We start from the raw sequence: 12,546 nt of genomic DNA on the forward strand, positions 1-12,546 counted from the left end.
TTTGGAAATTTATTATTACGTGTGATTTGGAAAGTTATTATCAAACTCAATTCTGCTAAATCAATTTTTTTTTTGCAATACAACCAAACACAACCATAATCATGTTACTAATCACATTCATTATTTTGATTTTAACATTGCAGATTTAATATTAACCGATGATCAATTGATACAATATGCACTAGCAGATATTGAGATGATGTTACGTAGTTGTGGGAAGAGTTTAAAAGATTATCTTCCAATGCTTAGAGCAGACACATCATTAGTTCCTGATATACAAAATAGTTTAATACACAACGAATTGAATTATAACAAGCAATCATTAGCTGAGGAACATGTTAGATTGATGTCAACTATGACTTCAGAGCAACGTAAAGTATATGACACAATCATGACAAGAGTTAACGAAAACAAACCTGGTGTGTTTTTTCTTTATGGTTTTGGCGGTACATGGAAGACATTTATCTGGAGGGTCATGTTAACCGCATTACGCTCAAAAGGTGATATAGTTTTAACAGGTGCCTCAAGTGGGATCGCTGCATTGTTTATACCTGGCGGTAGAACAACAGATTCAAGGTTTTGTATTCCTCTAAATGTTGACGAGTTTTCAATATGTACCATAGTTCCTAAAAACCCTTTGGCGCTATTAATACAAAACGCAAAACTCATTATATGGGATGAAGCACCAATGATGCACAAACATTGTTTCGAAGTTGTTGATCGAACTTTAAAAGATATTTTCAACTCCGTTGAAGAAAAAAATAAACACATTCCCTTCGGTGGAAAAGTTGTTGTTTTTGGCGGAGATTTTAGACAAATTCTACCAGTAATACCCAAAGGTATAAGGTCAGAAGTTGTTCATGCTACTATTAATTCTTCGGCTCTTTGGAATTTTTGTGAAGTTTTAACATTGAGTAAAAACATGAGGCTTCTCGGTGGTGCTTCGAGTACAGACGTTGAACAAAGAAAATTGTTTTCTGAATGGGTTTTGAGTGTTGGCGATGGAGAAATTGGAGATGACAACGACAATGATTTAGAACTTGACATTCCATCAGATTTATTCATTCCAAATTCAGGTGATCCTCTTACTTCTAGCGTTGAAAGCACCTATCCCCAACTTTTACAAAACATGAACGATATAACGTATTTCCAGAATAGAGCTATACTAGCTCCTAAAAATTCAATAGTCGACACAATAAATGATTATATGTTGGAGAAAAAACATATTTGAGTTATGAAACTCCACTCACACAAAATGTAGATGGTCAAACAGTGGATGATGTTCATACTCCCGAATTTTTGAACACGATTTCTACGTCGGGACTTCCAAATCACAAGTTGGGACTTAAAGTTAGAGTTCCAGTTATGCTATTAAGGAATTTGAATAAAAAATTAGGATTATGCAATGGAACAAGACTTATTATTACGAGATTGAGAAAATGTGCTCTTGAAGAAAAAATTATTCCAGGAAGTAATATTGGTGATCAGGTTTTCATACCTAGATTTTCTCTGACACCATCTGACGTGAGAATTCCTTTTAAATTTCAACGAAGACAATTCCCTATAATGATTTCTTTTGCGATGACTATTAATAAGAGTCGGGGACAATCTTTAAAGCATGTTGGGATATATCTTCCGTCGCCAGTGTTTTCACATGGTCAGTTGTATGTTGTAATTTCAAAAGTTACTTCTAGAAAATGATTAAAAATATTGATCATCGATGACGACGGTGAAGATACAACTAAGACTTCGAATGTGGTCTATAAGGAAGTCTTCCGTAATATAACATAATTTTCCTTGTATAATACTTATCCAAATTATTGTTGAACTATCGTTTAATGTTACTCAACTTTTTTCATATACCTTACATTATTGGAATTATCATATCTTACTTAATCATTATATATCTTACAGCTAACCAGACCTGTGCAGCATAGAGCTGTCAAAATGGGTTAGTCCGAATGGGCCTGTCCGCCAAGCCCGATTTTTTCCTGGGCTTTGAAAATCCTAGCCCGAATTGTTTCCAGGCTTTTTAGCCCGGCCCAACAAAGCCCGATTAAAATATGGGCTAGCCCGAATGGGTCGCGGGCGACCTGCAAGCCCGAAAAAATTAAAATTAAAAAAATAAAATAAAATATAAATAATTTGTTTTGGATGATTTGAAATTAGTTTGTAATATAAATTATAAAACACCGTCCGCTACTTAAGTAGCAGATGAGTAAAAATAGGGTACCCAAGAAACTCATAGGTAGTAGATGAGTAAAAATAGGGTACCCAAGAAACTCTTAGGTAGCGGATGAGTAAAAATAGGATGCGCGAGAAACTCGTACATAGCGGATGAATAAAAATAGGGCGCGCGAGAAACTCGTACGTAACAAATGAGTAAAAATAGGGAGCGCGAGAAAGTCGTAGGTAGCGGATGAGTGAAAATATGACGCACGAGAAACTCGTAAGTAGCGGATGCGTAAAAATAGGGCGCGAGAAACTCGTAGGTAGCGGATGAGTAAAAAATAGGACGCGCGAGAATTATTAATGTTATTTACATAGTTGAGTTTGAGCACTAGAAGTAAAAAAAAAAAATTTAAAAAAACTGGCCGGCCCGAAAGCCCGACTACCCGTACCGGGCCGGGCTCGGGCACTAACCGTATTTTATCCGGGCTTTTTAACTCGGCCCGATGAAGCTCGAAGCCCGACCGGGTCGGCCCGAAATTGGTCGGGCCGCCCGTTTTGACAGCTCTAGTGCAGCAGGCGTAGGACGAAATTTGTCTATGACAGCACATGGCATTTAGCATGGTCAAGTTGATTTTTGGCCATTAGATCAACTAAAGAATACATTTCTATCATAGTCTACCAACACCTAACACCTGATCTAACCACCCATCTTCCTCCTTGTCCGCCAACCACCACCAGCAAGCTCTTCATGAAAGATGTATTCAATCAAGACCCACAGTGTTTCAGTTCCTCCACTCTGACACTCTCAATCAACTCTTTCAAATAGCAATAACCCTATGAACCTTGTAATGATAATCTGAATCTTATAATTTTCTTAATTGTGTATTCATAAATAAATTTAATCTTGTAATTTTGAATCCTTCAAGCTCTCCTAGCAATTTCCCAATTCCTTTAGTTTTAATCATTTCTTTTGGTGGTTGTTATTTGGAACAGGGAATTTTATTTTTATTTCATATTTGATTATTGTTCTGGACTGAGCTTACAAGCCCGGACATCAAAACACCACGAGCAATTGTAACCGAGCAAGCCTTAATGCGAGGACATATGACATTTGCTCGATACACTAACGGTCACATACCTACGCGGCTTGTAACGGACAATTCACCGGAATGATGAGCATTAACTGTTCATCAAGGCTTTCTAGCCGTTTTTCGGCAGCCACTTGATAGCCATTAATGCCATCAAGGGCCTTGGCCCAGCGCTGGGGGCTATATATACATAACCTATCGCCATTCACAAGGTACGTATTTTTCTAGCATCGAAAACCTCTGCTTCACTCTCACTAACTTGAGCGTCGGAGTACCTGCAGGTACACAACCCCCTCCACTTCAACAGGGGCTTTCAAGAACTAAACGCCGACGCGATCGCATGTTCTAATCAGGTACGATCAATTATTAATCAATTTATGCTAAAATTTTGGGAATATTAACTTAAGTGAACATGAATAGGATGATTAACTTTGGGGAAGATAAGTTGGAGTTTGAACATGAATAGTGTGATGTGAAACTTGGGTTTGCGGGTAGTGGTTGAGTAAGGGAGATGGGTTAAAAAAATTCTACTGTTGAGGGAATATAATAAAACTGTGTTCTATATTTGATCTAACGATCAAAAATCAACTTGACCATGGTGAACAAATTGTTTACTTGACCATACTAAATCCCACCCAGCACATGATCAAGTTCTTTTTATATTTTATTGGAAAATGCTGGGCATCGTTTAAGGTGCAGTCAACTCAAAAGTCTAAATAGTATTATTTCCAATTCAAATTTTTCTTCTTTTGGTTTCTTTAATCGGTGCCCCGGGAACACCAGTTAGCATGACCCTAATTTTAATTAAAAAGACATAACTCATTTATTTATTTATTTATAGGTAAAGAAGAAAAAGTGTGACGAAAATTATATTTTAGGTTTTTCTAACTCTCTCTAAGGAGGCGCCGTCTTCCCTACTCACTCTCTCCACCGCACGTGTGTATTTTTCTAATTAAGGTAATTGGAAATTCTTTTTCATATGCTTTCTATGTAAGTTAACCTAACCTTTTTTAATTTACTTTAACTAAATAAACACTATGATTGATTTCTAATATTTTAATTTAATCAACTTGTGATATTTTTGTGATTTATTGTTTCTATTACTGAATTCTTGAAAGTTATTAGGGTACATAACAAAACAAACCGTCTTATTCATTCAAATAGTTTCATCTTTGATTGGGATGGAGAAACCTTGATGTCTTTGATTGTTTGTTATAAATTTTAGGCTCCTCAACTATAATTTTATTTCTCTAAAATTAGTCCTTCTATTTAAAAATCATTACCTGAAAATAATAATTTAACATGTTTTAAACAATGTGCCATACAATATGGTAATATTGAATGATCAAAAGTTACAAAATTACAAAAAAAAAAAAAACTCATGACAAATTTGTATACTGTATCATTATCATTTAAATATATGAATCACAATTTAAATATCAAAATCTAATGTAAAGATCAAAACTTAGTAATTTTGTGAGCCAAAACTATAATTAAGCCTAAATTTTATTTAAGGTTGATCTTTTTTCCTTCCAATTGTGATTCTTTATTTATTTAATTAACAATTTTTTTTTTATCCTTTACGAGCTCAAGACTCTAAGTTCATTATTTCACCATATATGAATTCCTAACGTATTTATATTAGTACATATGTTAGTAAATTTGTTTAAATTAATTAGTTAATTATTCTAAATCAGGTAATTAAGATGCAAGGAGGAAGAAAAATGGCCAAACTACATCTTCCGGAACATTTAATCTATGACATATTGTCCAGATTACCTACAAAGTCTATAATTCGATTTATGTGTGTGAGCCAAACATGGAACTCTTTGATACAAGATCCTTATTTTACTCGGCTCCGCCGCCAAAACATAGACAACCTCATATTCCTTGTTGTTTGTCATAAATTTGACTGGTCTGAGCGAATAAATAAATTTCAACCCGGTATCTTCGTAGGTAATATACCAACTCATGAAGACCAAGGGTCACTTGAACTAAACAATTCTACACACATTCTCACTATGCCCAAAATTCCCAGCTTTGATGTCCATTATGTGAATGGTTTGATTTGTTCATATTCTAGATTGTACTTGTACGATCCTGACAATGTCATACATATACACATATGTAACCCAACAACTCGACAAGTTGTCGCCCTTCCCCGCGACAACAATTTAGATTTTTATCCAAAGTTTCTTCTCCGCACAAATTTTGGATACGACCATTTGGGAGATAATTATAAGGTTCTTAATGTCATTTTCACCGAGACTGATTTATTTCAAGAATTGAGGATTTTAACAGTTGGTGATAATGTATGGAGGAATGTTGGTCATGCCATACCCTTTGATTTAATGTCAAATATAGTAAAACGTATTGGTACTTGTGTCAATGGTGCTATACATTGGTTAGATTTTAGCCGAAATGTCATATTGGTGTTTGATTTGGGGATTGAGCAATTTAGAGAAATTCCTATCTTTGAATTTCATATGATACCTTCAACCCGCATTATTTTGTTTAGTGGACATTTATGCTTAGTAAATCATTATTTAAGTGGTGAGGTACATATGTCAATTTTAAAGGACTATGAAAATCATGTGTGGATTAAGCATGAAAGGATCATTATTAGTAAAGAAGATTCATTTTGGATATATCGAAGACTACTTCCTTTGTGCAAAACAGACACACAAGAGATCATATTGTTGTCGAGAAATATGCCCAGCAAACAATTACAACAAGTTTGTTATTATGAGACAAAGACAAGAAGCGCTAGGAGAATTTTTGCAGTCAAAGGATGTTCTTCGTGTCCTTCTGACGAATTTTATTATTGGAGTATACATAATTCAGAATCGTTGTTTGTGTATAAAGAAAACTTCAAACAGTTATAATATTATTCATATTTTTTTTTTCACCCTCTGGTTCCTAGGGGAAGGGGGCCTTAGTAGTCCAGAGTTCGGGACGAGTTGTAACATCAAGTGGTTTCAGTCCCCTCCCAAATGCAATTGCGGGGGTCATATGCTTTTTTATTGAATGATAGTCCTACTTCGAACAATGGTTTATTTAAAGATAGGAAAATAATAACCAATATGTATATCACGACAGCCGCAATTGTCCCGAAAAATCATGGAGATGATCTCCATGATTTTGGTAAGTTTGCTTTCGATTTGCATTTGCCGTCGAATTTTGTTTTGTTGTCAATTGTTGATTCTTTTGTGTTAATATTGGTATTGCTTTTAATTAATTTGATTTTTTTGGTTATTAGGCATTTAGGCCATCAAAGAAAGGCGTTGAAAGGAAGATATAGAGGATTTGACGAAGACATCTGCCATAGTTACATGATGAAATATGACATAGAAGAAAAGGATGTTTTTGTATTGTATGAGTAATTGTAGTCAAGACTTTGATAGTTTTTACTTAAGTTAAGGCATTAGTCAGTACCAATTTTAGAACATACCTGATTTCAACAAATTTTAGAATCAGTGGCAAAAAAAATTCATTGCCAAAGTCCCAAAGTTCAAAGCACATTCTTGTTTGGAAACAATATCTTGCTTTTGAGATGAAATGTCATGCTTTTCATTGATTATCTTGATCTGATATATACAAGTATAATGTTGAAAACAATATCTACTCATTCTAAATATAATATAATTGCCCTAGTATTAAACTATTTACAATTAAACAGATGGTAAGAATCATAAATTGGAGATATGTATGAGTTCCCTTCTTCAATTACAACATCAAAACCAAAATTGAATTGTGCTCACATGTGAATATTGGTATACCAGTTGCTTTATCAGTGTTAAACCCTCTTCCCAAATCCCACCAACCAAACCACCATAGTATTTGAGATACACAGAACAGTAGTATTGTCTTTCACTACAAATTCTTCCAGTAACTAACTAATTATCAACACAGCTGAGCAATTGAAGCACTTTCATAGCTTTCTCCAGAAGGCTGTTCCTGTCCTTCAATCTTGGTCGGAGAAGAGAAAGCTTTGTCACAAAAGAGGAATAGAAAGAGCCAAAGAGGGTCATGAACGATGAACAAGTGAATGGAATGAAAAACAAGGTCATGTGAATTGTTTAAAATTAAAATCTAATCTAAACCATTAATTTAATTTGATGGTTGAGATTTAACCCTCTCACCCTCTCATTTTAAAATCCCTCCTATTTGAAAGTTCCCCAATAAAGTATATGTATCAATTGATATAGTTGCAGATTGTTTTTTGTACACTAGTTGCTTGCAGATGGTCTCCACTTCTTTTTTTTTTTATTGTGGAACTAAGCATAGAGTATAAACTAACATATCATCTAGATATCTTGTTGTACAAGCTACTCTAACTGGTCTTAGTCTCCTGCGCGAATCCTGAACATCTTTATGTTGTAATACAGGTAGTAACATGTTAAACTAAGCATAGAGTATTATAACTACACTAGTTTAAACTAACAGATCATCTAGATAGCTTGTTGCACAAGTTACTCAGTTCATACGTTTAATTATGGAACCAGGTTAATTTTGGACTCAAGCCATACATACGGTTTTTAATAGGGCGTGTTACTTGTTAGAAGGCTGAATACGACGCAACAAGCAAAGCTGCAACAGAAGTGATTTCGGGTCTGCTAGATGGAAAAAACTAAATGCGTCATTTTCGTCAAATGTTTATACGGTGGGTGTTGGTATTTACATTAGGGATGATCAAGACTAATTTGTGTTTGCCAAAACTGAATGGATTACCTCTCTATTTGAAAACCAGTAACCTATAACCCTCAAATCAAAATGTTTGTTTGTTTACTCATCAATTGTGGTACTAAAGCATCAACACAGAAAATGACTTCCTCACAAAACTCAAATTAAATTCTTAACGACCATGTTCATCCGCAATACAAATCAGAAGCGCAATTAAAATTCGACGCAACGGTGCTTCTTAATTAATGATATAATTTGGACAAACAAACCAGTATCAACAGTGTATTAGATAATCATCACACGATATCAAACTAGTACATGTAGTATAGACAACCAAACCAAACCAACACAGAATCAAACTAGTAGTAATTACTTAGCACACCTAACTAGTAATCATCACTCTGATAATCCTGATACACACAAATAAACTAGTAATCATTTCTGAAACTAGTCCTCATAATCACCAAACTGCTCATCCTGACTCTGACTTGAAATTGTGCATAAACTTAGCTCTAACAAATCCCTTCAATCCCTATATGAAATTGTGCATAAACTTAGATCACTTCACTCCCTATATGAAATTGTGCATAAACTTAGCTCTAACAAAGTGGTATCTACATATATAGTTCCAACAGAACTGACATTATTATATAGTACTTCAAATGGATCTCCGACAAATTAGTGGTTTGTCCAACCAGTTGTTGATCGGTGTAAGAGCTGAGAAACCTCGAGCTCGACAACCATGATCGAATTCGAATAGTGTAAAACATGCAGCCTTGACTGCTGATCGATAACAGCTTGAACCACTTTGATGAGTTCATTGAATTACATACGTACGCGTACATAACACTACTCCTTGCAATATTGAAACTTAGCATTCAGTGAAGATACTTGTAAATTCTGAAGAAGGAAATTTACTCACTAGACTAATTGGAAGTTTGTATGCCTAATCATTAATTCATGCTGCAAGATTTACAAAATAATTAAACTTCCTTACCTATGGACAACCAAAACCAGTATCAACAATAAAATAATTACACAGACAATTAAACAATAAAATCATCAGCACCAGCACAATTAAAATTCAACCAAATTTTTACAATATAAACAGTGCTTCTTAGTTTGGACAAAACAAACAAACCAGTATCAACAATGTATGAAATATATGTTCATAGAAAGCTAATGTATATTTACAACCAAACCAACACACAATCAAACTCTAGTAATCATCACTCAAAAGTAGTAATTCTGACAATCATAATCATCGATCAAACTGTTAATCCTAACTTTAAGTCATGGAAGCTTCAACCTTAGTCAGATAACTAGGATCATACTCAGCACGATAAAATTGTACGAGTTTTAAGAACTTCACTTCTTTCTGCAATCACAATATATATACATTTTAAAATTAGAAATTCATGATTATCGATGTATGTTTTTAAAATGAAATTAAATGCAGCAATGTTAAAGACCTCTGTGTCTTCAGTTTGCAGCGGGAAGTGGAGCCCTATCGAAGAATTTTGCAAACGCTCAGGATTCTTGGTCCATTCATTCTTTGCTTCCAGTATCTTTGATTTCACCGTGTCCATCTGCATGCAGTAAATGAAAATATTCATTGTTAGCATTCAACATATATAGTTATTTATTTGTACATAGCATTCAATAATCCTATTTTAATCATTTTCATATACTACTGCAAGGAATTCAAACCATTGTTCTTCACAACATAAATTATAGATAAACACATAGAGTTCAATGTTTCAACCTATCTATGTCAGTCTTACATATCCAGCTTCTTATTAAGTATGTCAAAAATCAGACTTGTTATAGAGGATATGAATTAGGAAACAAACCTCAAATTTGGAATAACATTCCTCACCATTCTCACCAGTACTGTTACAGTCAGGACAAAAAAGATTAACTATATCATTCACACCTTCTACCTTCATCGTTTGTGCATATTCACACCATAATATCCATTGGAGTAGACAACTTGTATGAAAAGAATGAAATACACGTTGACTCGATTTATTCCTTGCTCTCGAATTGCAACATACTATTTTCCCAAAACTTGTGCCTGGATCTTCCAAAAGAGAAGCAACATCTCTGCCATCAAGAAAATTTTTATTGCACATCCCACAATATGAGTTTGCAATCCCACGCCCATACCGCATGATAACGACTCTAATTAGGTCGTCATCCTTAACTTCAACACTAGTAAGGTCGTTATCATCCTTCCCTATCCACTCACACCAAATTTTCTCAATCTCTTCATTAGAAGAATACCTCCCAAAAATCTGTGATTTTCCGATCTTCAAAGTATCCCCATGAGCAGGTATAAGAAAACAGCTACTATATGCTTTCACACGAGGATTCACAATCTCAGGGTCATACTCAAACTTTTCGATAGCAAGGTCATCGTCGTCGTCAATGGCTTTCAAACAATCTTTAAAAGTTTTGAAGCCTTGAGAGTCATTTTTAAACGCTTCTTGTTTTTCACGGTAAGACATATCTTCTTCTTTGATTGAAGAATCAAACAACAGAACACCGTCATTGAAAGGCCATCTGTTAATGTTTCTTTTCAGGAGGGTAAGCTTAGCTAAATTCAAATTTTTCTTGTGAGCATCACTCTTAAGATGACCTACCAGAGATTCTACATCTACATTTAATTCTTTACATAACATACAATGGTAAAATCGATAGTGATTTGGATGATTGCGTAACTCAACATAGTAGTGCCGACGAATCCTCAAACATTTGATCAAGGTTTCCGGTGAATCGATATCCATATCCATCCAAAGCTTTAAGAATGACTTGAAGAGTGAAAAAAAAAGAATGAAGAATAAAAGGTTTCTGGTGAAAGAAAAAAAAAGAAATAGTGTGACTTGAAGAATGAAATAAGCTTTGCAGTGGCAGAGAGATATGTAAAAGAAAAACTATAGAGTTGAGAGAGAGAGAGAGAGAGAGAGAGAGAGAGAGAGAGAGAGAGAGAGAGATGGTAAAAGAAAAATCAATACAGTTTTATTTTATAACTCTTCCAAGATCAAGATGATCAAGAAATTGAACCTGATATACATGGATAGAGTTAGTTAGTTAGTTTGTTAATTAGGTAGTTAGTTTCTTAACTCTTCCAAGATCAAGATGATCAAGAAATTGAACCTGATATACATGGATAGAGTTAGTTAGTTAGTTTGTTAATTAGGTAGTTAGTTTCTTAACTCTTCCAAGATCAAGATGATCAAGAAATTGAACCTGATATACATGGATAGAGCAAAATTCCAAAACATGTTAGAATTTGAGAGGACATAGGCGACCACAAATTTGTGAGGGCATTGGTTTGGCTTCTACAAATTTTCCTCTCATTCTTTACAACATGATCTATATATACACTATGAACTAAAATGAAAAATTATAACACAATCAGAATCATCATAAATTGGAGAACTTGAACTTCATCTTTGAATGAAGAGAACAGCACCAACTAATCCCAACCATATTGTCAAACCAACCCAGAAAGCTCGATTTTTTCCTAGTCCAGCAGGTGGTCTCCACACAAGAGAGTCCAAAAGGTTATCTTTAGATGATGGAAAAGGACTGGTTATCGATCCAGTCTTTCGATCCTTGTTTTTGTCGGTCCATGTACTCCCATAACTACATATGAATAAATTTGTAGTTATAATCAAACCAACAGAAAAATCTATACCAAGTTATAATGATCCTCAATACCAATGTCAATGACCGTTTTAAGAGATATAAAGAAATTTATTCTTTATTAAATAGATAATCCCTTATATACCTTTATTAAATAGTATAAAATGCAACCTATTCTAATATTATGCATTAACTAGTATCCGGACCCGTGCCAAGCACGGGTAAAATGAGACTAAAAAATTAACATTTTAATATTAAAATTTTCATCATTCTGAAATAAAAAGGATGAAAAAAGAAAAACTATAACATAAAAAAAGTAGGATCCCGTATTTGTCAAAAATAAAATAAATTAAGATCCCGTATTAATATATAAATATAGTCAATTAAAATAGTTTTAAAATCATTTACAATTCAATTAAAATTGTACCTCTGATTTTTTATTTTACCGAAAATTAAACGTACAATTTTAATATATTTCCCGCGTGAATCACAAAAAAAAAAAAAGAGTAGGCCCCGTATAAATTACAAAAAAATAAATAATGTCTCTTAATATATACGTAAAAATATAGACTCGTGTGTAAACTTTTTTAAAAAAAACCCCCCAAACAAACAAAACAAAGTTTGAATAAAAAATAGGACAAAAAAAAAAAAATTTAATATATTTTAAATTTAAAAATAAAAAATAAAAAAATAATATAAATTTAACATGCATAAATCAATATGTTCAATATAAATCGCATTTACTTAACTTTTGCTTATAATAATGACTAAAATGTTAATTTTTTTTAAGACACCGGAATTTGTTCACTACACATTTAGTAAAATTTGAAATGCCTATGTGACCGGAGGAATTATATATTTGTGTTTTGATTATAGTTTTTAAATGATAATATAATCTAATTAAAAAAGAATATAATAAATATTAATTTTAGTTAAGATATTTAAATTTCTC

At 33.5% G+C, this 12,546-nt stretch overlaps 3 protein-coding genes across 5 annotated transcripts; 2 read left to right on the forward strand and 1 right to left on the reverse strand.

Annotated features, from left to right (window-relative positions):
- Positions 1–427: 427 nt before the first annotated feature.
- Positions 428–1,626, forward strand: LOC123924482 (the record flags this gene model as incomplete). Its single annotated transcript, XM_045977387.1, has 3 exons — positions 428–610; positions 659–914; positions 1,262–1,626. Coding segments are annotated over 3 exons (804 nt in total), but the record flags the coding sequence as incomplete, so codon positions are not given.
- A 3,358-nt stretch (positions 1,627–4,984) lies between these two features.
- Positions 4,985–6,643, forward strand: LOC123922913 (F-box protein At1g52495-like). The gene is made up of 2 exons (XM_045975573.1): positions 4,985–5,664; positions 6,520–6,643. Exons 1-2 carry the CDS (start codon positions 4,985–4,987, stop codon positions 6,641–6,643), a joined length of 804 nt encoding a protein of 267 aa, XP_045831529.1.
- Positions 6,644–9,020: 2,377 nt separating this feature from the next.
- LOC123924480 lies at positions 9,021–11,670 on the reverse strand. Of its 3 annotated transcripts, none has more exons than XM_045977384.1 (4): positions 11,196–11,670; positions 9,797–11,102; positions 9,416–9,532; positions 9,021–9,321 (listed from the first exon to the last, which is right to left on the reverse strand). In XM_045977384.1, the coding sequence occupies exons 2-4, from the start codon at positions 10,736–10,738 to the stop codon at positions 9,232–9,234; spliced, it is 1,149 nt and encodes a 382-aa protein (XP_045833340.1). In that variant the 5' UTR covers positions 10,739–11,102; positions 11,196–11,670; the 3' UTR covers positions 9,021–9,231. The 3 variants fall into 3 exon arrangements, with proteins under 3 accessions (XP_045833340.1, XP_045833342.1, XP_045833341.1); XM_045977386.1 differs by having other exon boundaries at positions 9,797–11,009; positions 11,196–11,669; XM_045977385.1 differs by lacking the exon at positions 11,196–11,670 and having other exon boundaries at positions 9,797–11,111.
- Between the last annotated feature and the right edge of the window lie 876 nt (positions 11,671–12,546).

Source organism: Trifolium pratense, linkage group LG4, assembly GCF_020283565.1.
Source record: "Trifolium pratense cultivar HEN17-A07 linkage group LG4, ARS_RC_1.1, whole genome shotgun sequence".
Taxonomy (NCBI): Eukaryota; Viridiplantae; Streptophyta; class Magnoliopsida; order Fabales; family Fabaceae; genus Trifolium; species Trifolium pratense.